The sequence below is a fragment of the Protomyctophum parallelum genome (assembly GCF_964188405.1).
Source record: "Protomyctophum parallelum genome assembly, chromosome: 4".
NCBI lineage: Eukaryota > Metazoa > Chordata > Actinopteri > Myctophiformes > Myctophidae > Protomyctophum > Protomyctophum parallelum.
In genome coordinates, this window is record NC_139700.1 from 17,863,040 (window position 1) to 17,890,417 (window position 27,378).

At 42.5% G+C, this 27,378-nt stretch overlaps 1 protein-coding gene across 2 annotated transcripts; it reads right to left on the reverse strand.

Moving 5' to 3' along the window:
* Nucleotides 1-720: 720 nt before the first annotated feature.
* Nucleotides 721-27,378, reverse strand: b4galnt3b (beta-1,4-N-acetyl-galactosaminyl transferase 3b). 2 transcript variants are annotated; one of them, XM_083763875.1, is made up of 20 exons: nt 26,747-27,378; nt 20,634-20,686; nt 20,307-20,387; nt 18,472-18,567; nt 18,009-18,099; nt 17,133-17,233; nt 16,833-16,900; nt 13,077-13,155; nt 12,865-12,931; nt 12,217-12,351; nt 11,439-11,548; nt 10,259-10,359; nt 9,605-9,672; nt 7,662-8,937; nt 7,287-7,546; nt 6,415-6,568; nt 6,139-6,211; nt 5,872-6,025; nt 5,483-5,609; nt 721-3,653 (listed from the first exon to the last, which is right to left on the reverse strand). In XM_083763875.1, the coding sequence occupies exons 1-20, from the start codon at nt 26,874-26,876 to the stop codon at nt 3,536-3,538; spliced, it is 3,342 nt and encodes a 1,113-aa protein (XP_083620001.1). In that variant the 5' UTR covers nt 26,877-27,378; the 3' UTR covers nt 721-3,535. The 2 variants fall into 2 exon arrangements, with proteins under 2 accessions (XP_083620001.1, XP_083620000.1); XM_083763874.1 differs by having other exon boundaries at nt 9,572-9,672.

A 27,378-nucleotide genomic window follows, 5' to 3' on the forward strand; every position in this document is an offset into this window, starting at 1 on the left:
TCACTCAAAGTCTCAAACCATGAATATGTTGTTGCAGACAGTGCCATGTCAGTAACTGTCTTGATTGTTTGTCAACTGCTAATCCTCCTTTCTGTCTCTGTTGTATAATTACAGTAAAAGTAAAAACAAGTTGTTTTCTTTTTTGTGTGATGAGCTCTGCTCTTTTTAATGAATTTGTGCAGTTACATTTTTAATCTATGAAAACAGAATGACAATCAATTCAGAATGACAATCACTTCAGTCATACCGTACCTTTTCAATTAAAATAATATAATAAATAATATATAAAATAACCTTTCAATATTTTCCCCCAAAACTATTGCGTTTAACAACTTCTCTATAACACGATTAATATAAACACTACCTTTATTTGTGTGTCTGCCACTGATACCGGAAAGAGCACTGTTTCATCTTAAAGAGAATAAATCGTTTCTGACAAATGTTTCAAGATGACATGGAGCTACCAGTAGGTGTCACTAAAAGATGAATTAAACATTATGACTTGTGACTAAATATTCTCACACACAAGCACACACACACACACACACACACACACACACACACACACACACACACACACACACACACACACACACACACACACACTTTAATAAGCCGTTGGCAACTGTGCTATGTACTATTTTAACTTTACATATACCGTATGTAAGGGTCTATGTAAAAATGGACAATGTGATGGAATGAAACAATATGATTTTTTAAGAGTCATTTATTTCTCAGATTCATCAAGGCAGCGGAGTGAAATAGCTTTCCCTGAGAGAAGAAAGACACCTAAACCATAACACGTAGGCAGAGGCAGTGAGATTATCCCCCTTACACAGAGAGGGATGACGTACATCTCATGAAAGGCACTGGGTGACCGAGATAATTAATATGAAAGATATTGAACCAAGAGCATTGAAATCAAAGCACAACTCTGTAAAAGAAAACATATACTGTATATAAAAAGAGAAGAGAGGCACTCTTTCTTGCAGAGAGCTCAACATCAACCCTTTGAACTGAAGTGTTGACAGAGACAAGACCAACCAGCACACACAGATCATACAGTGATGAGCCCGTGAACGAAATAAATAAATACAATAGAAGAAAATAATTATCCTTTGAGATATTATAAATCGTAGATTGCAGAACCCCGAATACTTTGGTTTATGAAGGCAATTGTAGGGTGGACAAAAAAACCAAACAAATCACAAAAAAACACTACAGAATGTTCATAGCAGCATGAGCTTTCAAAGAGCCCATAAAGGGCTTTATTGAATCTAAAGGCAAATGTGATGGAAAACCATATAAGGGTGATTTATACGTGGTTGCACGGCAATGTCGTGCACCGAAAATAAAAGATCTACAAGCTTTGTGATCTTGCAGATCAGCTATTTTCAGTGCACTGCGCCGGTGCACAACCAAATGTCAGGCATTACATGCGGTACACACACTGAGAGTCTCAGAGCAGAACTCCAAACCCGATGGGACAGTTCTGACTTCTGTGCTACGGTGCAGACATACTGTACTGACTTTTGTTTGTTTGTTAGGTTTGTTTGTAGAGCTCATGAGATGATACACTTTCAGGTTAACTTCAATCAGAATGTTCAGCTGCAGACAAAACTTGAGACAAGCCTAAATGAGTAGTGTTTTGTCAACTAAAATGATTTGGCTTACTGCGATTACCCATGAATCTGAGAAAACAAATAATAGCGAGGAATGTGAATATTCAGAGAAAGCTGCCACGAGACTTAAATAACAGTAACAATAAAAACAATTTGATAAATACACGAGATCTCATTTTCTTCACAACTAGCAACACAATGCTATTTTCATTCTCTTTTATATTATTTCAACATTCAGAACAGCATTTCCTATTGTGGGAATGGGCAACTTGAGAAGTAAAATTAAAAACAAAAAGCGGCTTATTAAAAGTCTTCCTGTTTCACTGATAAAAGAGTGCAAAGAGATGGAGTGACAGGAGTACTGTCGTTCTGTGAACCTACAATCTGACATAAAACTAGGAAAGGCACAAAAGCGTGTTTATCAGGACAGGATATTTTGATAGCAAACCTACAAATTCAAAAAGGTCTGAACAGTATGAATACTTGGGGCTGGTGGTGCCACACACCTGCACAAAGACTAGTGGAAAAGAATGAATTCATGAATGAACTGGAATGGCTCAGATGAGCTTTCATAAGCTTTCATTGTAGTTACCTTCTGAGCAAAATTGTCAAATAATCCAAGAGGAGGGTTTAACTCATTAATTCATTATTTTTGGACAGTGGCGGTTTACACAACTAGATTTAAAAGCCGCAACGCAGCCTTCAAATGCGCCGATCAGAGCAATGGTCAGTTATTGTCAAAAATGGGGAGTTAGTCAGAGTTTCAAGTCTCTGCGACAACTTCCTGGTCAAAACGGAAGTGAACAGATTCACATCCGGGTTGCACCATTTTACTCCACACCCCTCAGAGAAGAGAAGTTTGCTGAAATGTTATTAACAAAAAAACGACTTAAATGCGGCATCTTATTGTTATCTGATTAAGGTCTATCTGTCTTAATCCAACTGTCATCATTGTCACCTCAAGGTGTCCATAATATCTCGCTGTGCATTGCGATGCTGTTCTTCCAGTCTAACCGGGCAAAACTTTAGTCCATTCCTGAATATGTTTCGCAGAAGGCACAATTAACTTCGAGTTCTGATGTAAAGACACGGAAATCCTCAGTCGGGAGAGCCGAGGTATGTCTACACTACAGTAACATAAAAAACAACCCTATTGTCATAGGAGTAATAAATAGAAGGCTTCCATCATTTATGATATATGACACAATTCATACATACAGTAACAATGACATAGACATAATGGTAATTATGTCAACAAGACCTAAAAATCTCAGTTCTCCAGTTTCAGTTTCAGGTTGGTTGGAGTGTGTATATATCTATCTTCACTATGTGCTTGTGCCTATGTGTATGCTTATGTGTGTGTGTGTGTGTGTGTGTGTGTGTGTGTGTGTGTGTGTGTGTGTGTGTGTGTGTGTGTGTGTGTGTGTGTGTGTAAGCGAGCAATAGCAGTACTGTAGGTATCTGGCGTCTTGGAGAGTATATTTCTTTGGATGAATGATACAGCAGCATTTAGTGCACATCCTCACAGCTCCACTCAGCAAGAGTTCGCAGTAGTATCGTCAGACACAGCACTGTGTAGTCGATGGCAAATATCTGCCAGTACTTTAATAGTACTCAGTAGTACATCCAGAGTTACATCGGTAACGTCTTGACGGTCTTGCACAAATTAATCTCAGCATAGCAGTGACGGTTAGTCAGTAGTATCTTCTATGCGTTCAACACTATGTTTTCCACTTGCGGCTGGAGCCGCCATCTCGGAGAACTCAACGGACTGGAGACAACATCCGATCCCGCATTCTCAGTCGGTCCAGAGGCATTACCGTCAATTAGAATGGTAGGGTTTCCATTTTCTTTTTTAAAGTGCTCTGTTCACCATGGCCATGGCAATGGTCAAGGTAGACGCGAATGCAGGGTTACCTGGAGTCGGAGTCGGACTGTGTGCGCCGGTTCCACATTCCACGCTTGGAGTGGTAGTGGTGAAAGAAGTTCCTCAGGAAGATCCTCTCAACCTCCAAACCCGACTGGAGAAGCCTAGAGTGAGAGAGAGTTCTGATCAGCTGGTCCCAAACATGGCATTTTACTTGAAGGATTAAAATTGTCATCATCATACTATAATTAACCGAATGTCTGTCCGTGTGTGTGTCTGTCAGAAACAGTGCCGTAACTCCTTACTGCCTGCACCAATCACTCACACAGGCATTGACCATATGCATATGGAGGGCGTAACGAAGCCCTTTTTTCGATTTGACACATTAATGATTATTAATAAATGTATTTGTCAATTACAAACGCACCCGGGCGCAGTACCCTTCACGGCCACAAGGGGGGGGGGGATATCTCACAACGGGTAAGGACTAGTACAAATAATTGCAATTAAAGCTGCTATAAGCAATAATATGTCAAAATTTTAATGACCTTTTTAATTTAAATTTTTTGACAGCCAGCAATGAGTAAAACGCCCCTAAAAAATGTAGTCTCCACACATCTAGGGGCCACAATCTGCATTCAAATATGTTCCTAGAAGCTTTGTCATTGGTCGAAAGAAAACCCGTCGAAATGACTAACCAATCAGGAAGTAGACAGGCAAATCGACCAATGACAAAGCATAATATAGAGCGGCGCAGTCCCTCCCCCTTTCAGAACAACGAACGGCCCAGGAAATGAAAACGCAATGCATTTCCCCATAGGCAGTTTTTATTTAATTTATTTAAAGACCTTTTAACCGTTGTACGAAGCCAACTCTTGTCGTGACAAATCATGACAACACACACAATATTTTGGACCAAACAAATAATTACAAAGAAGAAAAACAACAAAAAAAGTGTTGTAACCTGCCGTTTTTTTCTACTTTCTAATTCTTAGTTTGGCCCGAAATATTGTGTGTGTTGTCATGATTTGTCACGACAAGAGTTGGCTTCGTACGACGCTTAAAAGGTCTTTAAATAAATTAAATAAAAACTGCCTATGGGGAAATGCATTGCGTTTTCATTTCCTGGGCCGTTCGTTGTTCTGAAAGGGGGAGGGACTGCGCCGCTCTATAGACTGAAGTAATAAAAGCGTTTGCATGTTTGGAATTGTAACAGCACAAATCAATAATATATCAATATTACTGAATTAACCTGCGGGCCGCATTAAAGGAGAATTCCATACTAGAAGGCTTTCTTACCTTTATTTGTAGTTGTTACGTCCCCACCAAAGAGGTCCAGGTGTTATTTTGTGCAAAAGCGTTATTGGCTATTTCCCCTACCATAAGTCATGAATGAATTGCATTGAATTGAATGGGGCTATGGGGCGTTAATTTGCTTATTTCCATCGCTAATTTTTTTTTGTATATATCCACTCTTCATAATGTAAATAGTATCCCAAGCGGCACACTTTACTACTTATTTCGATGGAAATAAGCAAATTAGCACAAAAACCCAACCCTCATTGAAGGCTTATATTAGAGGAAATAGCCAATAATGCACTTTTGCACAAAATAACACCTGGACCTCTTTGTTGGGGACGTAATAACTACAAATAAAGGTAATGGAATTCTCGTGGTGGCGATTATCTCAAATAATTGCGATTAGGCGATTATGTAACTATTGTGACATGAGGCCTATTGTTTCAATCCACTTCATCAGTAGTTGTGGATCACATGTACGCCTGCTGCTAATGAACGGCTGCATCACACCCAGAGCATTCTGTCCCGTGCCTCCCCTATGTTGTATCGCAACCAGCTTTGCCTCCGTCGATGCTCAATCCCTTTTTAAAACACAGACTAATACAGGCAACATGTAATGAACTAATGGAATGAAGAAAACCCTCAAAACTATATCCGGTGAGTTGCATTGCATTCAAATAGCCAGGCCCTTTACCTGTCCAGTAACTCCCAGTCCTCTCCTCCCCAGCGGTCCGTGAACTCCCTGGTGTTCATGCCTCCGGCGGCATCTAAATCGGTCTTGAAGAGCCCCAGCAGGCCAAAGCCATTGACTTCCCAGTAACCTGCAACATGATGCTTTTTATAAGTGTGTGCACTTACTGTATGTAGTGCAGTGGTTCTCAAACTTCTTCATGTCATGGACCGCCAAATTAATTTATTTAATGTATTTGGCCACACACTGAAAATATTTTGTGTCATGGACACATTAAAGTGATTTAGCTGGGGACGCCATAGAACCCCCTCAAGGGGGATGCACACTTTGAGAAACACTGAATTGTGAGATGCTGCACGCAGTATTAGTATTCTCATGGCGTCTGTCAATACCTCGGGGCTGCCTCGGTGTAGCACCACAGTCCAGTCTCATCACTATGGGGGCAAAGGCCATGTGGCCCTCCACACAGTGTTTCCTGATGGTGTCTATGATAGAGGGAGGAAAGTGGATGTGCAGGTCGCACAGAAACACAATGCTGTGGTCTTCCTATAAGACAGAGGGAGAGACAGAGGGTAGGTATAGGGATGAAATACAATGTATCTCGAGTCAGTGCTTGATAAAAGGCCCAGGTTTGATGCCTGTAATGATGTGACACTCACAGTGATGAGGTCGATGCCTGCCTGTAACCCAGCAGAGCGCTCAAAGTTCCCGCTCAGCTTCACGTACTGGTGCCTGGAAGAGCACCCGTCAAACACACGCACACGCACACACACACACATGCACACGCACACACGCACACACACACACACACACACACACACACACACACACACACACACACACACACACACACACACACACAGTCTCTCAGTCATATGGATATAGGTGATGCATATAAGCTAAACTGATTCAAAGACAAATCCAACAAATAGTACCTAGGAAGTGTGGAGGCTTGCAGAGCTTTCTCCACGTCCATATCTGTGCTGTTGTAGTCGGTGATGATGAGGTTAAAGTTGGCGTCTCCTGTCTCTCTGTACAAAGTCTCCATGTCTACGATCAGCTGCTTTACCCAGCGGGCCTGGTTCTTCACTGAGACAGATGTGGGGGAAAATAATCCTTATCTTAAAAAAAACCTGATAAAAAGTCAAGATCAAGTCAAGACACAAAAAACATCTCTGAATCTTAACAGAGATACAGACTGGGTAGTTCAGGGACTGAGTGAGGACAAAGGTTGAACCTTCGAGTGTTAGTAGAGCTTACTTTGTATGTGTGTTCCTTTTATTGTGTTATATAATGAATTGCATTTTTTATAGCACTTTTCCAAGTGCTCAAAGCGCTTTACAATGGTTCATTCATTCATACATTGGGAGGTGAAGCGGCGAACAGTCGAAGCCAGCGTCCTCACTTCCCACATTCACACACCAGCGGTGGCATGAAAGCTCACACCGATCAACTCATTGGAGGCAATGTAGGGTTCAGTGTCTTGCCCAAGGACACTTCGACATGTGGACAGGAGGAGCCGGGATTCGTACCGCCGACCGAGGGATCATTGGACGACCTGTTCTACCTCCTGAGCCACAGCCGCCCACCGCTATTATATAATAGTGTTTTCTTTGTTTTTATAAATTTAAGTAATTCATTCTAAAAAGCAAAGTTTCCCCAGTGTATTGAATTGCAAATCAGCTAAAACAAATGTGTTCTTTGTTTTGACTTTCTATCTACATTATAGCCACTGAAATGGCAAAACGTTGCCTTTTGGTGTACGTGTGTGCACAAGTGTGTTTGTGTGTGTGTGTGTGTATATTACCTGGCACTATGAAATGCACAGTAGCAAGAGGGTTCCAATGAAGGCCCACCGGGTTACAGAGTACCGTTTCGGGGACAGAGCGCTTACGCATGAACTCCCTGGAGCGCTGCCTTTTGCGGCGAATCAGAACGTAGATGTAGCGCGACAGACGGAGCAGCTGGCCATTCAGGTCCTTCAGCTCCAGCTCCAGGAGGTACCGGTTGCCCTGGACCGCGTCGGCTCTCTTCTCCACATTAATGACCCGAACAAGAGAGAACCGCCTGGAAGGAGAGAGGAACAAAAATGGCCATAGAAAAGTCCATAGAAAAGACATGCTGCCAACAAATACAATTATGTTTCTTAAAGACATATTTAGTGATGGAAGAAAGCACGTACCCGTGGTGCTTGAGGTTGAGTTTCTCCATGAAGGCTTTGACGAGGGGTTGAACTTCGCTGGAGGAAAGGATGAGGTTGCCCGAGACATTGCAGCGGAGGTCTATCCAATCGGACCGCAGCGACTGTAGATCCAGGTGGTTGACCTGAAAGGTCTGCCTCCAGTTGACCGTGGGGTCAAACACCGGAGCAGGTGAAATCTCGTAGTTCTCCATCTCCTCCTCATCGCCTCCCTCGATCTCTCTTCCTGTGTCCCACACAGGGTCTTTCTCGCCCTCCCTGCCATTCTCCTTTCTCGCCTCTCCCTTCCTGTCTGACTCCTCCTCCTCCTCCTCTCCTCCGGTGTCCAGCCATTCTCTGGCCACGACTCTGTCCTTGGTGGTCATTCTAGCTTTGTGGATGGCATTGTCCCTCTCCAGCGGTAATGGCACGTTCAGCTGCATCTCCAGCTCCCTGAGGCTCATCCGGTTCACTTCCTCCTGCTGGTTCGGCTGCAGTTTCGGTGTAGAGGTGGAGTTCCTGGTGACGGCTGGCTGGAGTTCTATAGTCCGGTTCATGTAGCTCCGTCGCTGGTTGACTGTGCCCTTGACTGTGCCCTTGTTGAGGAAAGAATCAACCTGGTCTGGCACTTGGGATTGTACGTATTTCGGCCTCTGCACTTGGTTGTCTTCACTTCCTTGTACAGGCTTCTGGGTGTGACTCTGTTCAGAATGCACCTGGGGCTGCTGTGACGGGTCCGTGGGGCTTTCTATTGCCCGGGCGTGCCCTCCCACTTCTGGTCTGGGTCGCTCCTTCTCCACCGGTGGCCCTGAGTTCCTCTGTTTTGGTCTGACATCTTTCACCGCTTGCCTGACCTTCCGACTCTTGATCGGTCTACGTGCTGCTGGTTGTTTGATCTGTACTGCTGGCAACACCTGCTTCTCTAACGCCCAGTCTTTCCCATTCTGTTCCCGGAGCCTGTTGGGTACCAAGGTTACCACTGCGGATGCCTTCATCTCCAGTCGGAGATCTGAGACATCTCCTCTCTTCAGGCTTATGCCTCTTCCCTTCTTCCTCTTACGTGAGCGTGTGTTAGAAGTGTTCTTGAGTGCACCTACGGCTCCCTGTTCGCCTAAAGAGAAGAGCTTGCGCTTGCGATTCTGGATATAGTCATCATAGTCGTCGCCGTAGTCTTGCAGAATGCCGTCGTCCAACGCCGGCCGCGGTTTGGCTGCGTCACCACGGGAGATCACTTCCCCCTCTTCATCTTCTTCATTGTCATTGCGCTGGAAACCAAAATCTAAATTTCAACAGATTTGGCAAGGGTGCCAGAGAGCGAGAGACAGAGGGAGGGATTGTGTGTGTGAGAGAGTTAGAGTTAGAGAGAGTTAGAGAGAGAGAGAGAGAGAGAGAGAGAGAGAGAGAGAGAGAGAGAGAGAGAGAGAGAGAGAGAGAGAGAGAGACAGAGAGAGAGAGAGAGGTTGTGCTATATTAGCGTTTTTGTGTTTGGTTGGAATGTTGACATTTTCTATTTACAGAGTAGGGGACTATGGTTATAGAGGGTATGCGCATGCATAAAGTCAATGGCAAATCGAGTGGCAAAGTGAGTGGAAAAGTGAGTTTAATGTTGTTTAATATTGTTTAATACAATCAGAAAGAACTTTTCTGTTTTGGGCTGTCAAGGCCAGTAAGTTGTTTTTTGCCACTCAGTAGGCGTTCCCGCATATCTTCCGGGTATGATGATGATGTCACGCGCATACCCTCTAATACCTCTATATAGTCTACCATAACTACTACATATGAGATAAAATAAATTGCACATTTCTATGTTTCTAATGATATGAATGAAATAATTATCTATTAAACAAATGTCGGTTAATATTTCTGCAATTGAATGAACCTGTAAAAGTATGGACTATGGATGAGATGCCTACCGGTATGCTGTGTTGGCTTTGTGTGCTGCCTACCCATAACTCTGTCCTCGGTCTCCAGCCTTTCTGGATGGTCCAGTTTTATGTATCTAGAGAATCCATATCTGGAGAAAGACAACAGTAAACTTGACTTTGTAAAAATTACATTGGAGCAGTTCTATATGCCTGAGGTTAGAAAATATACATCATTATACAGAAAATCAATAACGGCATTCTTATCAATTATAATTTACTCATAAGTCAACATAAGCTAGATAATTATTGTAAGGATATCTTAAGTGCATCTTTTTATAGAATGTAAATATAGAAATAGAAACTAAACCAGCCTTTTGCACAGCAGAACATCTGTACTATGTAATCTCAAGAACAGATAATAGACAGGTGCTGTTATTTCTTTTTTTGCCATGGGTTCCCAACTTTCCAGCCACAGTTCCCAGATTGCTGTACATGTGATCAAGCAGCACCCTCTATTGGCAATACTAGAAATAACTGCACACAGTGCACAGCCATCTTTGCCTTTACTGTATATCAGTGCTCTGAACCAGAATATGAACTACCTCACTCACTCACAGCCATGGATGGCTAATAAACAATGATTGTGCACTCTCAAACATACAAATGTGTATCATAATAACTCTTAGGAAATCTTTATCCTTGCACCCACCCCCCTTCTCCCCCCTGAGGAATCACCTCTCCAGGTAGTAAGGGCTCTCATGGTAGAAGCAGCTGTTCTCCGTCTCCATGTGCGTGAGTCGGGTGTAGTCATTTGGGTAAATGTAGGACATGTGGATCTGGGTAAAAAAAGAATAGAATCAACACACTATACATAATTGATACATGACACTAGTGGATAATCCAAAGAGATGAGCCCTAAGTGGCCGAGTAATACGAGCTAGGAGTATTAGCCTGTGACAACAAAAGGGAACAATGGCCCCCAGGATAAACATTCAGATTCAGGGTACTGTACAGGTAAAAGAGAAGGCAGCAGGGTGTGGTATCCTCGTGAGGTTATTGAAACCAGAAATAATTAAACTTGTTCTGAGGTAATTTTTCATAGTTAAAACATATTCAGGGTTAGGGTGAGCGGATAAGGTTAGCATTAGTTTAGTCTCAGCTAGTTAAAGGCAAATTATGCCCAAGCCCAATACATTATCATCACAATTCTGTAAAACAAAAACGGGATTGTCCTTTAAAGGACAACTTTAGTTTTTTTCAACCAAGGTTCATGTTTTAGGTTGTTATTAGAGAAACTAAAAGGTGAGTGTTAATTTTCTTTCATTTGCTGCTTTCTTTCGTTTTGGGGATTTTAGCAGTTTTTGACAGGGGAGCGGGGGCATTCGAGCATGGGGCTAAATATGTATTTTTTTACAAAATATTATGGCGATTTATTTTTTTATTATTTACTATAGTCCTAATAAACCCCAAGAAATTACATCTGGCCACAAAAGATCACAGGATCTATTGAATGTGACAAACTGACATATTGAGCATATACACACACACACACACAGTATAAGCCTTCCCCCAGTAGGCTACCTTCACATTCAGTAGATCATGTGATCTTCTGTGGCCAGATGTAATTTCCTGGGGTTTATTAGGACTATAGTAAATAATAAATAAATAAATCACCATCAAATTTGGTAAAAAAATACATATTTAGCCCCATGCTTGAATGCCCCCGCCCCCCTGTCAAAAAGAGCTAAACTCCCTAAAACGAAAGAAAGCAGCAAATGAAAGAAAATTAACACTCACCTTTTAGTTTCTCTAATAATAACCTAAAACATGAACCTTGGTTGAAAAAAACTAAAGTTGTCCTTTAAGGGCAGGCCCAGGGAGTAAAGTTGAACAGTGGTTTAAGAAGAGTACTTACGAACTGCAAGCCCTGGTACCGCATAAGAGGGAAGCCTTTGATGACGTAACTGGGATTGTAGGAGCAGTCAGGCAACACGCCTTGTAGGTACTTGTTTTTGATGAAGGGAACTGCACACACAACAAAACACAAACAGAGAAGAGATGATTGCATGCATTTAAGCGAGCAAGTTGCATGCTTTAACCACAAAGTGTTTGTCTGTGTAGATACCTCTCTTACACTCTGTTGCTGCGGTTTATTTTCTCTTCCTGTCTGTCTGTCTGTCTGTCTGTCTGTCTGTCTGTCTGTCTGTCTGTCTGTCTGTCACTCTCTTGACTGGCTCTCTTGTAGTGAGCCTGTGGTACTGTACGGGTTTCTGTGTTTTATTTATTTATAGTGCAACATCACTACAAGAGGTCTCAAAGACAACCTACCGGTAATCACTTTTTTTCCCTTTATTTTGGTTTTGTATTGATAGATTTACAGTAGGTTGACAGGAAATGAGGAGAGAGATGGGGGGTGACACGCAGCAAAGGTCGTCGGGGTCGGGAGTCGAACCCGCAACGCGCTGTCAGGTGCCCAGACGGCTATGGCAGCCGCCCGGGCCAAAGCGAATCACATTTGACTGTGAGTTGGTTCCTACACCTTTAGTGCACGATGGAGAACTGTAGTTGTACCGGTATTTTTATTTGTCTTTTGTATGCCTATAAACTTTAACTCACTGCCAGCCAATCTGTCACTGTAAAGTGTGGTAGTTGTAGCAGACGTAGCAGAACAACACTTTAGAAGATGGCCTTACCGTGGTAGAAGGTATCTCGAGGGTCATCCTTCAGCATGTCAGCCTCGACGCCGAGTGGCCCGCCCAGAGTAGATGTGTGACTGGCAGCTGTCTGAGGTATGTGTGCCACGTCGCTCATCAGCAAGGCAGTCTCGTCTGTGGGAAGAAGCCACAGGGTTATCATGAGGCCAAGAGACTTGGCACAGACTGAGCCACAAAACATTGGCATGCCTCTGGTACTGAAAGATTGGCAGTTAAGGCTGATATCCGACTTTGGATACTTCGGAACTATACTATCAGACACCTCCTCCAGAACAGCAGTACTGTATTTCCGGTTATACATCCATGCATAACAATAAAGGCTACAAAATGCTCTAGGGTTCAAGTGAGATATGCATCAGTGATCTGATTACTTATAGCAGGTAATAGGTATAAACCCTGTAGATTTCAAGGAAGATGCACATGGGTGACCTGATTTCGAATAGCAGTGCCAAGAACGAACGCTCTAGATTTCTAGGAAACACATGGGTGATCACATTTCAAATAGGAACCAACACTTGTGGGTGTGTCAGCATGTGAAACACTATGTTTCTCACAAATGTTGTGGTTAATTATGGGTAAACCAACCACACCAGCACAACCTTGAACCTTGCATGTGTGTGTACTTACTAGTGTAGAGAGAGATGTGCTTGGATTCAATAACCATAAACCTCAGACCATCATGTTTCAGATGCCACTGTGTAAACAAAAACAAATACGAGGGTTACACTTGTACACTCTCACAGTTAAATCAACACCATGGATTACAGTACAGTCGCTGCAACCGTAATTGCATGATGAGGGGAAGCAAGGAATATGATGCAGTTGTCTGAAATACTCACAGCTACTGCCACGTGGTCTGTCCCTCGGTCATTCTGTTTGAGAATCACTTCAAAGAAGTACCTCTTCTGGGCAGACAGCCTGTTGGTGGGCAATATTAGTTAAGTTAATATGAGCTCTGCAAATGACAGATATGTTTTATTATAACATGGTCACTGAAAATACTCATTTGGTTGCCAGGTGTCAGCCAGGTGTGTTAATGTCTGATATCAGGATACCTCAAACAAGGTCCCAGTCAACAGTTTAATCACTGTTCTATACCAACGTTCAAGATACATTAAACGGCATGTCACCATAGCAAACTGTAACAATTGTTAATCCAGATGACTGGATTGCCATGCAATGTGTGCACCGCCACCTTCTTGCTCCTCAGAGGATGAATGCTACTAGTTTTGCTTTCTCCATGGCCAGTGACGCTAGCACCACCCTTGGCTCAAACGTTTAATTTGCACACTAGAAAAATAGAATCACACTTGTGTGCCTTTCATCATGATGATGATGTATTTGATTTGCCACATGTATTGACACAGGACGTCACAGGGGGAAAGAGACATACACACATGACGTCATGGGGGGGCAGACATGCACACAAGCCACAGGTTGGAGCGGTTAGCACCACTCAATACTTTTTTGAAAGAATTAACTTTAATAAAATGTGATAACGGAAGCCAATGGGGCTCAGATCAGAGTCATATACGTCATAGATACATCAAAAATATGTCATAGATGATGTCATAGGCTGGCCACATGAAGGCTGAGCCTGAGAACCACATAAGAGCCACAGCTGAATGTTCCCACATGAATACAGAGATCCACATTATTCAATTTAGTAATTTTAGTATAAATGTGTACATTTATGCCTTAACTTGCATGTGAATTTTCTTGTCTGTGCAATCGTGCAATTACAATTCTGATTCAAAGCTTGTTTAAACCAGTTGGCACATGGCTGGCAGACAGAAGGCGTAGGCAGTGGCACAAAGGTTTGCTTCTGCTGCACTCAACAGGCCCACGCTCAACTTTTTTTTTTACGACTATTGACGATCACATGCCAGTGACTGAGATTGTAGGGGGGGTTCTGTCTCTTCTCCCAACACTCTTCTCCCAACACTTTCTCACCAGAGCACAGAAAACATTAAAGCTATAGTTTACCCCAAAATGACTTGAAGGACAAAGACAAAGGAAAAAAGTATATATAAACAAACATAATTTCTTGGGTATTACACTGCTCCCTGCACATTATTAATACTACAATAGTAGTAGCTGAGGCAAAAATTTTCATTAGAATCATCTCCCTGTTCCCCCCCCCCCCCCCCCCCCCCCCCCCCCCCCCTTCATAATGTCTATCTCAATAAAAACAACATACCGTGGAATGGCCTGGCCAAGCTCATTTTGAGAAAAAAAAACAGTTAATCGAACTAATTTATTATATTTAAAAAATGAATAATCAATGTTAATTTTAAAGAATCAATTGGGGGGTGAACATTCTTTTTTAGACATGGCAGTTGGCAACAATAGCAGATCTACAACGCTATTTTTGTGTGACACTGTTGTAAGATGAAGGCTTATTTGGTTAAAACAAATTATATAAAACAAGAATTGATGACATAATAATTACCAGCTGCGTTATTATATCTGCAGAATTGTGGGTGAAATTACTAGTGTTACTACTGGGTTGTTGTTGCAACAGCTGGCTGCAATACAATCCTATCCCATTGGCTGAGAGGTCGGCTAGAAGCAAAATGTGTCTGGTTGCCTAGAGACGAGGCAGCCAAACAGAAATATAGGTGACTTCGGCATCTATCTTTGATAAGTTGCCACTGACTACGGCAGTCAATGAAATGATAAGTTGCCACTACAAACCTGATAGAAAGTAGACCAGCCTGCTTCGCAACTCGTAAATTAATATTGTTGCAGTCCTTGGGCTATATTTTCCTCCATGCTAGACTCCTTATCCCTAAACTTTTCTTCTTTTCTTTTTTTTTACCTATTTTGAAAAACATTTTTGAATACCGGTAGTTAAAATAGCCATTCTACAAGCTTACAACGTGTCGATGTAGATCAGCTAGTAAGGTGAACTATTCAAAAATGTTTTTCAAAATAGTAAAACCAAAAAAGGCAAAGTAGTTTAGGGGTTTAGCATGGATGAAAATGTTCGGCAGTGCAGATAGACAGGATATTTACAGCTAGAGATGTGCCATTCCAACTCTTCACACTTTCCTGATATTTTTTCTGACCGTTTTCTGAAAATGCATGTTTTCCCTGCAGAATTTATTCACTGATTCGCCTTGCTAATTCTACTGCTTTGCTATTGAAAATAAGTGCCAGCAGAGAAACTCTCACTTTTCAGGGAATCTGAATAGAATTAACATAATAACACCTTGGCAAATGTTCCCACAATGCCCTGACAATCTACTGAATTGTCAACGGCAGGACGTGAAGTTCTCAAACGGCACATATGTGCCCTTATTATTTTTTGTATATAGGTATTCAAAACATTGGTCACAGTAAATATCCTCTGTGTTAATGAATTAACCAGAGATCTTAGTGTTGAGCACATTCACCTGCAACACTAACACATGATCCCCTTCTGGCTGTGTCACCAATCTGCTAGCTGAGGGTTAGGGTTAGCCCTCCTGGCTGTGTCACCAACCTGCCAGCTGAGGGTTAGGGTTAGCCCTCCTGGCTGTGTCACCAATCTGCCACACTAACACAGGGTTAGGGTTAGCCCTCCTGGCTGTGTCACCAATCTGCCACACTAACACAGGGTTAGGGTTAGCCCTCCTGGCTATGTCACCAATCTGCCACACTAACACAGGGTTAGGGTTAGCCCTCCTGGCTATGTCACCAATCTGCCACACTAACACAGGGTTAGGGTTAGCCCTCCTGGCTGTGTCACCAATCTGCCACACTAACACAGGGTTAGGGTTAGCCCTCCTGGCTGTGTCACCAATCTGCCTGCTGAGGCCACAAACTTCTCCCTGAAACCTGCCTTCCCTCTCTACCACTTTCTCTCCAACACCTTGTCCAACTGTCCCGTCACTGTTTCCTGGTTTCACCTAGGTTTCACCTCACCTCTCCTCCTCACCTCTCTTCCTCGTCTCCCTTCATCTCTCTCTCTCTCTCTCTCTCTCTCTCTCCCCCCCCCCCCCCATTTGGTCATTGGCTTGTGTTTGATCATGGTAGCTTTGACAGGATTCCTCAAGCCGTCAGACTCAAGCCAACATCTTGTACAAGCATTTATCTTCATCAAATTAGCACGAGTGTGTCTGTGGTAGTGTGTGTGCACGTGTGTGCCTGTGTGTGTGTGTGTGTGTGTGTGTGTGTGTGTGTGTGTGTGTGTGTGTGTGTGTGTGTGTGTGTGTGTGTGTGTGTGTGTGTGTGTGTGTGTGTGTGTGTGTGTGTGTGTGTGTGTGTGTGTGATGGCTCAGTGCCAAAATCAGAACATCAGGAAGGTATGACAATCTACCTCATTCATGTTGCCACTTGTCCTGCATTTCAAAGTACATATTTGGCCAGAACCACACAGAACCGCACAGAACCACAACATTATGGATTCAACATATTTCCTCTCACTACCCCTTTATATTACACTACCAATCTGGATCTCAATAATCATCTGCCCCTATGAGCTTAATATCCAACTATCTAACAATCATGCTGACAGATGTTCATTCCAAATAGAAAATCTGTCTTGAGAGATTACATATATAATTATTTACAATGTTGAAGGCTAATCTGTAAATGAACTGCAAACTCACCAAATTGGTGTAGCGGTTTGACTGGCATACTTCTCAAACTCGCCAGGGGCTGTCCATTCAGTGCCAGCCTAAAAAGGTACACACACACACACACACACACACACACACACACACACACACACACACACACACGTCGTTAATGGTGCCCAACGTCCTGGCAGCTAGGGATAGACAGATAAATATAACTATGCCACACCCTGCAGATAAAAGTGTTGATCCAAATACAAATATAATCAGATGCTGTCTGGTCGTGTACCAGTGTAGCAGTAATATGGTTAAACTTGGAGGACATGCACATACCTTGCCCACCCAGGACAAGAGTTGCAAGTTCAGGGGGGAATCATCATGGCTGAGCCAGAACTCTGAGTTGTCATCCGAGCTCACAGCGAAAACAAACTCTCCTACAGACACAGTGAGAGATTGTGAGAGAGACAGTAGAGGGGTGGTTTGAGCGACTGAAGCAATGACAGGGCAGATGTTTATGGGACTTGTGTTGACACAAACCACTGTTTGTTTCAACACAATGAATACCGGTAGATCTGCCACTTCTGCGCATAGAGATTTGAGGAACCATGCAGTTTCTCTGTAATGTTTCCACATTCATTCATATTTTATATAGTAAACATATTAAGATAAGACCTTTATTGGGTCCACTGGGGAAATCGTGAAATTAATTATTTTTAGAGGTGCTCCGATCGATCAGCCATCAGACTATTTTCTCTCCAAATGACTAGATCGGTGATCTGCAATTTAACTGATCTGGAGAAACTGATCTTTTATACCATTTCTGTGGTATAAGAGTCAATATATAGTATAATATAATTTTGCATCTTTGTGACAGGCCTAAACATTCTCCCCTTCCTTGCCACACACACACACACACACAGGAACAGTTTTAGGCTATAATAAATGTGGAAGTATTAAAAGTTTCCCGTTACACACAAGATTGGTATCGGCCGATCATGAGAAAAACAATTGGTGATCGGGATCGGTCCCAAAAAACCTGATCGTAGCACCTCTAATTATTTCAATAATGTATTGGTTTATCAGCCATGCCAACAAACATCTTTGAATTGCATAGAATTGAAACTAGATTGGGAATGAAACATGTGGTGTATACTATGATGAGTGGAGCAGAAAAAAAGCAAACAAAAGAGAAGCAAGGAATCTAAGTACCATCGGTGTACGGATGCAGGTAGCCAAAGATCCTCAAGCCGTAGTTAGTCCACTGAGGAGAGAGCGCCAACTTCTGCACCGTTGTTCTGGACTGGAGGATGGACGAGGAAAACAGACAAAGTTTTATCATGAAGTCTGCTGCTCTGAGTGAAAATGTATCTCAAGGGACATCAGGATCTAGCATGTGGGTGCAGAATGCAGGTCCCAGCCAGCACAACAGTCTGTTTGTGTGAGCGTGAGCGTGTGTAAGAGGTGGGGCCGGTCAGAGTTCACAAGCAAGCTATGTTCCGCAGCAGGCACCAATCGTACTTAGCATTTCCCCCTGACAAATGGTAGTCTTATCTCTGAGCAATGTGTGTTCGTGACAGAGACAAATGTCATGCGTATACCGTGTTGAAATGTGGGGAAATGTCTATTGTCTTCTAATGCAAACTGTGGCATGTCTGTGTTTGGTCTGACTCACGTGGGGGTACAGTGGGTAGTGCAGGTTGTTGCGAAGTTGAGCCGTAGAGCTGCCACACCAGTCCTCAAACACATGCAGGTTGGCCTGTCCCTGGAACTGCGAGACAAAAGGCATTAAAATAATAAGTATTAATAATAATTATTATTAGCTATCTATAAATTCCAGGAGTTTTTGTATGCCTGTGTCCTTCTCATATCTCAAGAACCGTTCATCCAATCGTCTTCACACTTGCTCTAAAACCCCAAATGGCACAAAATATTAAATGATTTCAAAGAGCTCACACAAGGGAAATTTAATAGTGAAATAAGGTTCATAATATCACACACAGAAATAAATTAAAATTAAATAATAAGAAAATGGCACCAAATATTAAATGATTTCACAGAGCTTACAAATGTAAGAAATTAGCTGTTTTGTGATATAAAGGGAAATGTAATAGTGAAGTAAGGTTCATAATATCACACACAAAAATCGAATAATTTGAAATAATAAGCAACAGAATAGAAAGGTACTTTAAGGTCATGAATAAATTGACAGAAACAGAATCTGGGGTGAAACTGGACCCCACTACCCTGTTGCCATCCACACTACTCTCTTAAAAGGTCTCGAGGAAACACTGGACCACGCACACAGACCAAAACAAACAAACACTTGAATTTCAGGAGAAGCCCAGATGCCCTGTAAATCTACACCTCAGTGACTTGCCTGTGTGTGAGTGTGTGTGTGTGTGTGTGTGTGTGTGTGTGTGTGTGTGTGTGTGTGTGTGTGTGTGTGTGTGTGTGTGTGTGTGTGTGTGTGTGTGTGTGTGTGTGTGTGTGTGTGTGTGTGTGTGTGTGTGTGTGTGTGTGTGTGTGTTGATTGTAGGAGACCCAGAGCAGAGTAGGTCAGAGCCAAAGTTTGGTATAACCAGAGTTGTAGAGTGCCTCCAATTAACTGTTGTCATCACAAGCCAGTTAAGCATTAGGTAAACTGTGGCTCCAGTCCAACACAGGGGGGTGAAGGGGAGGGCTGTAAATGATGACTAAGAAATCTTCACAGGCACTGAGGAGTGCAGCTGTAATTATTTAACAAGCCTTTCGCCTCACTATGCATCCGAAGCTTTCTGAGGATAGCTCAAAGGGCGCTTGTGTAACAAGATGAGGAACACCGTTTGGTGCCAGGTCTTGTACTGAGTCCTTAGTATTGAATCTTTTACTAAATGCAGGCATGGGGAACTATAAGCTGGATCTCTGAGCATTAATTTCATCAACAACAACAATTCAAACAATTCAAAATAGGGATGTATTTTACTAGCCTGGCATCGCCCACATATAAAATGTACATCACGTTATATCAAAAGTTTGTATGTGATGCCTGACTTACCGGTAGTTGCATATTAAGAGCATATAACTTAAATCATGTATGTTGTTGGTTGATTTATTTGTTATATGTTTTTTTTTTGCTTTTCTCCTTGCATCACAATTAGTCATAATGCTGGGAGTAGGTTAAACTAGACTGGCTCTTTAAGGACAGAGACAACCACCCTAACATGAAACAAGAGGAGCTAGCAACTAACATGAGCCCTGAGCAGGCCCTCTTAATATAGTGGAAACATGACGACTCCAATGCAGAGAAATAAATGCCGCTCCAGCACATACTAAGGATACACACAGACACAGAAGGGAACTGGGCAAGCCCGAACAGGTTATTTAGAGTTCAGCAGAGGTGAGCTTTTGATGGCACACACACACACACACACACACACACACACACACACACACACACACACACACACACACACACACACACACACACACACACACACACACACACACACACACACACCACCCACCCACCTCTGGTTTCCAAGCTTGTGGAGTATAGCTAGAACGCCAAGCTGAATCCTCCCCTGAATCAGGTTGGTAGTCCCCTCCAGCCTGGAAAACATGCAAGCAAAACTCATGTATTTCATTGCATTGGAATGCACAACTTTTCATTGCATATGACAATAAACAATAAACTTACTGTTCATACTTTATGTATGTGTGCTATGTGTGTATGTTGTATGTCGGCTCTGATACAGATCTATTTACTTAGCATACATACGAAAATAAATGATTGACATACAGTATATTCCTTCTGATCTGATCATCTAATCTACATCTTTCTCGGTCTATCCTTACCACTTCTGATGCGGGCCTCCTCCAGATGCTCCCTTCACGTGCAGAATTCCCACCTTAGGATGACAGAAAACACTCAGTCAGAACTGAATCTGAAATTCCCGAATGCAGTGACGGTGCCGAGATAAAGTATTTATTTGTATTGGTAGAGGGGAGTAATAAAATGAAATTAAATCAAACTTTATTTGTATAGCACATTTCCAACCAAGGTCGAACCAAAGTGCTTTACAAAGCATATAATATACAGACAGGCAAGAAAAGAGAAAGAAAATTAAAACAGAGGAAAACTAAAATAAGATTAACAAGAAAATAAAACTATATAAATATATGCAGCACATGAAAGATATGCTGTGGGGGCCAGAGTAAACTAATTACACATTGAAATCTAGCGAGAAAAGATTGGTCTTTGGTAAGGAGACTGGGTCCGGGTCCGGACACCGCAAAAGGCAACCTTCAATAGTTCACAGAATGACTGTGTACGAACAAGGCACGCCAGCAACACACGTTCTGAGCCAACTCTCTCCCCAAACTGTTGGAGAATCCTAGCGGGACTATACAATTTTGTTCGCTGGTTGGTTCTCATTGACATTAATGTTAATCTGTTACCGTAAAATGTTGATCCGATGCTATTTTCTTGTGAATAAATAAGACGATATGTAAGCATTCACTGTTCACGCATCAACGAATGCATGGCTAATATATGACCCCCTCGAAAACAAGTCGCTGCAACTCAAGGGGCTTATCCTCTTCTAATGTCAAAATGTCAAAATGTCCTGCCGTTTGAAGTTCTGGGAACCACTGTTGTCTGCCTTTGCATTCTGATTTGTTTCTGATTTGTGAACAACATAGTAATATAAAGGGTTTAGAAAGGGAGCGGCATAGTCCTGCACAAACATATGACATAGCCTGGTAATGAGTAATGACAAACTGGAGTCTCAAAATGCTACCAAAGAAAGGTTGGCCACCCTTCTGCTACACATCTAGTAAATACTAGTAAATACAGTAATACACAGACCTAAAGCCTTCAATGAATGATAATTGTCCTACCATCCTACTCAAATGAATTTCTTTCACACATTTCACGTGTCTATACTAGTGTGAAAGAATAGCCTACTAATGTGTCTCAATACTATACTGAGACCTACCTATCTTGCGGTCATCAACTCAACAATGATTACATGTTCAGCTTCAGCAGTAAAGCTACAGAAGTAATCAGTGGTCCATACTCCATAATATGCAAGATATTTTGCATCTATACCATCCATCCATGTCCCTTTGTGTGACAGAAATGTAATTTTTCAGCATTTTGTGACTCTGATGTCTGTGAAATGTGCTCTACAAATAAAATTACACTTACATAATTTGAGAAAATAATGTCATTTCATTTTTATCAAGTGACATGACACTTCACTTGACATACATGTATGTTTAATGTTCCACTGAACACACAAACACACACACACACACACACACACACACACACACACACACACACACACACACAAGCTGCATTATTTCCCACAGGAAAACCCATAATTTAGGTGGTCGTCGCTCTCTGACAAATACCGTACATAGATCACTTATCTTATCTGATAACCTTTTGAAACAACTAGTCCAGAAGAAAGGGGGTAAGAAATGTGTAATAATTACAATCCAGTTCTGTACTTTGGTTCAAATTAAATTCATGATGACAAGCGAATATTAATATATCAGCCTTCCTTCCATGGCTTTTGCTATAAAGTGCTACTGGAAACCGTGCACTGTTCTAAGCCTCTGTGCTGCTGTCAGCAAGATGTAACCAAACTCACTCAGCCACGGCTACCTAGCCTGGGCTTAGTCTGTATGGCTGGAAAGTTTCTGCCCTTCTTGAAATGGTATTGGCAGACATAGCCTGGCAGATCCTAAACCATACAGACACTTTTTTCAATTCCCTTCTGTCATTTTTTAAATTACACACTGCAATGCAGTTTAAAGCAATAGCACAGCTGTGTGTGTGTGTGTGTGTGTGTGTGTGTGTGTGTGTGTGTGTGTGTGTGTGTGTGTGTGTGTGTGTGTGTGTGTGTGAGTGAGTGAGTGACATGTGTGTGTGTGTGTGTGTGTGTGTGTGTGTGTGTGTGTGTGTGTGTGTGTGTGTGTGTGTGTGTGTGTGTGTGTGTGTGTGCGCGTGCGTGCGTGTGTGTGTGTGTGTGTGTGTGTGTGTGCGTGCGTGTGCGCACATGTGTGGAGTGCATATGAGAGTGTGTGTTATGGTTGAAACACCAAAGTACTGGTGGTCTGGAAGTCTGTCATTATCACAAGGGTGGAGATCCACAAATGTATACTCCCTTGTGACACAGGGCCAATTTTGGAAACACACAGTAATTCTAGAGCGGTGGTTGAGAAAAGGAAAAACAGAGATATTTTTAACTGAGAGGAGATTCATCGGGGTGCATACTTAGTTTAGACTAGTCATTGGTTAGACATGGGTTAAGGTTAGGTTTAGGTGTGCAGCCCCGTGGGAGGTTAGGGTTAGGGTGAGGGTTTGAGATAGGTTGTAGTTGTATGACTAATGACTGGTCTAACCAATGACTAGTCTAAACCAAGTAATGTCTAAACTAAGTACTGCACCTGATTCATCTCCCGCTCACACTGCTTCCTTCCTCTCCTCTTCACCCACTTCATGCAACACTGTGTGGTGCTGACAGACAGTGCATGCAGCTTGGCTCACACAGCCAAATCTAGTAGCCAAACTAGTTCACAACGCAATGTTATGTAACTATATTCTCTTTTTGACATACCATGAATTATAAAGCTAGAGCGTTCAAGACTAAAGTGGTCAAATAACACTTAATAGAATTAAATAGAAACATGAAAAGTCTTCAACCTAGGGGTTCTCAGATTACATTTAGTTTGACTCTGTTCCACAGATAAACATTTAGAAAAATAGCCAATCTACAAGCTCAGAGCTTGTATTATTTAAGAGTGTGGGTTAGCGCCCCAGCCTGTGTCCGCCGTGAGGAGGAAGCCCAAAAAACTCATGTGAGGCCTTTAGGAGGGCCTGCGGCTTGAATGTAAGTTGGGACTTGATCACCCCAGCTGGATCACCCGAGTGAGGGGTATGATGTTGCTAGACCTGGATACATCACTGAGGATACATCCCAGGTGCATCCATGCCATTTTTTTTAGCACAGATAAACATTTTGAAAAATAGCCAATCTACAAGCTCAGAACTCGTAGATGAACTATATATATATTTAAAAAAAGAAAAACCCTTTTCTTATATTATTTAAGAAAAATAAAACTGGCCAATGTTTGACCAGTTTTTATAGTATTAGTTTGTTGATTACCTTTGATGCAGTAATGTCCTTTTTTCATTTACTTTCTTTCTTCCTTCTATTTAGGTATTAAAAAGGTCCAAAATGTGGGGATCTCCCTGGGGGATAGACCCACAGGTTGAGAACCACTGGCGTATGTACGTATCATGCACTGAATAGGACTATATGTTTTATCAGTGTCATCAAAGTACGGTACAGCACTACATGGATGCGGAAAATTAACCAGTTCTTCAAGTGCCACTGGAGAACTATAACTTACTGTAAATCAAAAAAGTGGACTGAACCCTTTCCAAAAGGCAAATGATGTAACAACTAAGTAAGTAAATGCAAAAAAGGATGAGACCAAGGCAGTCTTGTGGAAAAGTGAAAAAGCCTTTAATAAAGTTGCTAATGCATTGCGAGAATAAAAACTGCACATACACGTGCATCATCAAAGTACGGTACAACGGTACATGGATACATGTACGGTACATGGATGCGGGAAAAAACCAGTTCTTCAAGTGCCACTGGTTGAGAACTATAATTTACCGTAAAAATATGTTGGCACTAATCCATGTGTGTTCCCAAAAGGCAAATGATGTAACAACTAAGTAAGTAAATGCAAAAAAGGATGAGACCAAGGCAGTCTTGTGGAAAAGTGAAAAAGCCTTTAAGCCTTTAACAAAACTGCCTTCATCAGGGTGACTGGGTAAGTAAATACTGTATAATACAAGGAAGAAACTGCCAGCACTCGGCCTGGGCCGTGGCTCAGCGGTCCAGGCACCTTGGCCGGTAGTCCAAGTTTGGCAGTGTGCCGCGGGCTCGACTCCCGATCCCGACGGCCTTTACTGCATGTCACCCCCCCATTTCTCTCCCCATTTTCTGTCAGCCTACTGTCTGTCTCTCTATAAAAAATATAAAATAAAGGCGAAAGCCACAAAAAAAATTAAAAAAAGAAAATGCCAGCACTCAATATGTGTCCTTTTTCACATGTTGTAACGCTGAGAAAACGCGTACATTGTCTGCTCGTCAGAGGTAAATAAAATCATGTGAAAAAGGACATATATTGAGTGCATTTTCTTCATTCTATTATGCATCATCGAGCCTTGGAGCCATAAGGATTTTTTCTCTACCCTGGAGTGTTGCGGGTTGTCTGCCTTGGCAGTACTCTTGTCTCTTCTCTTGTAAGTAAATACTGTACCTGCCACCTGGTCTGTGTTTACACACATTTTGATAGCTTACTGTTTACTGAGAAAAATACTAATACTAAATAATAATAATTAATATTATTATTACTATTACTACTACTACTACTACTACTACTACTGCTGCAATCTGTGTTTTGTTCTGCTTTTAACTGTGTTTTTGTACTGTTTTTTGTTGGGGTTTTTTTTAACCTGTACGGCGACCTTGAGTGCCCTGAAAGGCGCCTTATAAATAAAATTTATTATTATTATTATTATTATTACTACTACTACCATCATCATTATTATGTCATTGGTATTCTACTTTTTGTTTTTACAATTCTGGTGGCATTCCTGGAAACTTGCCAGACTTGACACACTTATTTTACAAACTCTAAGCCATACCTATACACACACACACACACACACACACACACACACACACACACACACACACACACCTCTCCTCTTTCCATTTCTGGGGTATGTAGAGTCTTGAGAAAAGCCTCATTGTGATGAGGGGGGCTATAGGCCAGGAATGTGTGTATATATGTGTGTGTGTGTGTGTGTGTGTGTGTGTGTGTGTGTGTGTGTGTGTGTGTGTGTGTGTGTGTGTGTGTGTCTGTGTGTGTGTGTGTGTGTGTGTGTGTGTGTGTGTGCGGATTGTGTGTAAATAGGCTAGGCCTGTAATGTAGGTCCTTAACCATAGCATGTGTTTACATGTCAGGCTCTGTTCTCAATGTAATACAGTATGTGTGTCAATGTGTGTGTGTGTGTGTGTGTGTGTGTGTGTGTGTGTGTGTGTGTGTGTGTGTGTGTGTGTGTGTGTGTGTGTGTGTGTGTACGCACACAGACAATTTGTTGTCCCTTTGTTTAATGGCAGTGTGGTGTCATTTTGCTGTTCTACTGGGGTGTGAGAGGAACGGTAGGAGCCTAGGAGGTGTAGATGTGTTCTACTGGGGTGTGAGAGGAATGGTAGGAGCCTAGGAGGTGTAGATGTGTTCTACTGGGGTGTGAGAGGAATGGTAGGAGCCTAGGAGGTGTAGATGTGGCAGAGACTGGTGAGGACAGGAAGTTTGGAGAGACAGTGTGAATCTACACATCCTTCTCAGTGTAAAAACTTGTGATCTGACCCCATGGCCCCTTCAAAGTATCACTCTCTCTCTCTCTCTCACACACACACTCTCTCTCTCTGTCTCTCTCTCTCTCACACACACACTCTCTCTCTCTCTCTCTCTCTCTCTCTCTCTCTCTCTCTCTCTCTCTCTCTCTCTCTCTCTCTCTCTCTCTCTCTCTCTCTCTCTCTCTCACACACACACACACACACACACACACACACACATACACAGTATCCCCAAGGCTTCCGGATAAGCAACCAACCTGTTGCTTCACCTGTTAAGAGGCTATCATGTTTTCCACTGCGACTGCCTGCCTGCATCACGTTGATATCATGTAACAGTACGATTATTCACAATCGCATCAAATATTCTTAACATGGTGATTAAGCATTGCTTGAATAGAATTCAACAGACACATGCGTTGCTTAATAAGCAACGCATGTGTCTGTTGCATTATAAATAAAGCACACAAGCTGATGCTTGCTGGTCAGCGGCTGCTGCTGCTGGCCACCACAACTTACGGGTGTGTGTAGTAGTAGTCCGTGCAAACTCCTGGTACACGGCGAAAGCCCCAAACACCAGAATTGCCACAAAGAGGAGCCATTTGCCAACGCGTCGTAGTTTCTTCAGGGGGAAAAACGAGGTGATCATTTTCGTTCTGCAGCAGCGAGATCTCCGGGCGCATTCATTCGGGTGGCCGCTTTGTCACGCAGGACGGACCGACGAGTGGAACCCGTATCCCGCTACTCTGGTAATGTGGGCGCAAAACCTGTAGCTCTCATCGCTGCACAAGTAATCCTTTTTCCATCGTGAAAAAGTGGTAAATCCAAACGAAACACCCTCCGATCATCTAAAACTTTGAACAGGGTTTGCCAGAAGGATCGAGCCTTGTCGTCCTGCCACCGCAATGAGTCTGACCCATGCACTCGTCTCGCCTCAGCGCACAGGCGGCACAAACAAGTGAGTGAATAAGCTGCAGCAGTGCCCAGAGGAATCACTCACCCTTCTCTCTCCCCCTCTCTCTGTCGACTCGAGGCCGAGGGACTGAGGAGCTTTAGGCTTTAGAGGAGGGGTTAGACATGGCCGCACCCATTACCACCAGCCATTACAACTGATCTACCTTGTAACAGGTAAAAGGGAGAGCTTGGTCTTA

Excerpts from the sequence above, each read along its gene's own strand:
- b4galnt3b (XM_083763874.1), bottom strand. The coding sequence starts at position 26,876 with ATGATCACCTCGTTTTTCCCCCTGAAGAAACTACGACGCGTTGGCAAA. Across the intron at positions 17,234-18,008 it reads CCTGCATCCGTACACCGATG|GAGAGTTTGTTTTCGCTGTG; the intron begins GTACTTAGATTC and ends CTGTGTCTGTAG. Across the intron at positions 11,549-12,216 it reads TCGAGATACCTTCTACCACG|TTCCCTTCATCAAAAACAAG; the intron begins GTAAGGCCATCT and ends TTGTGTGTGCAG.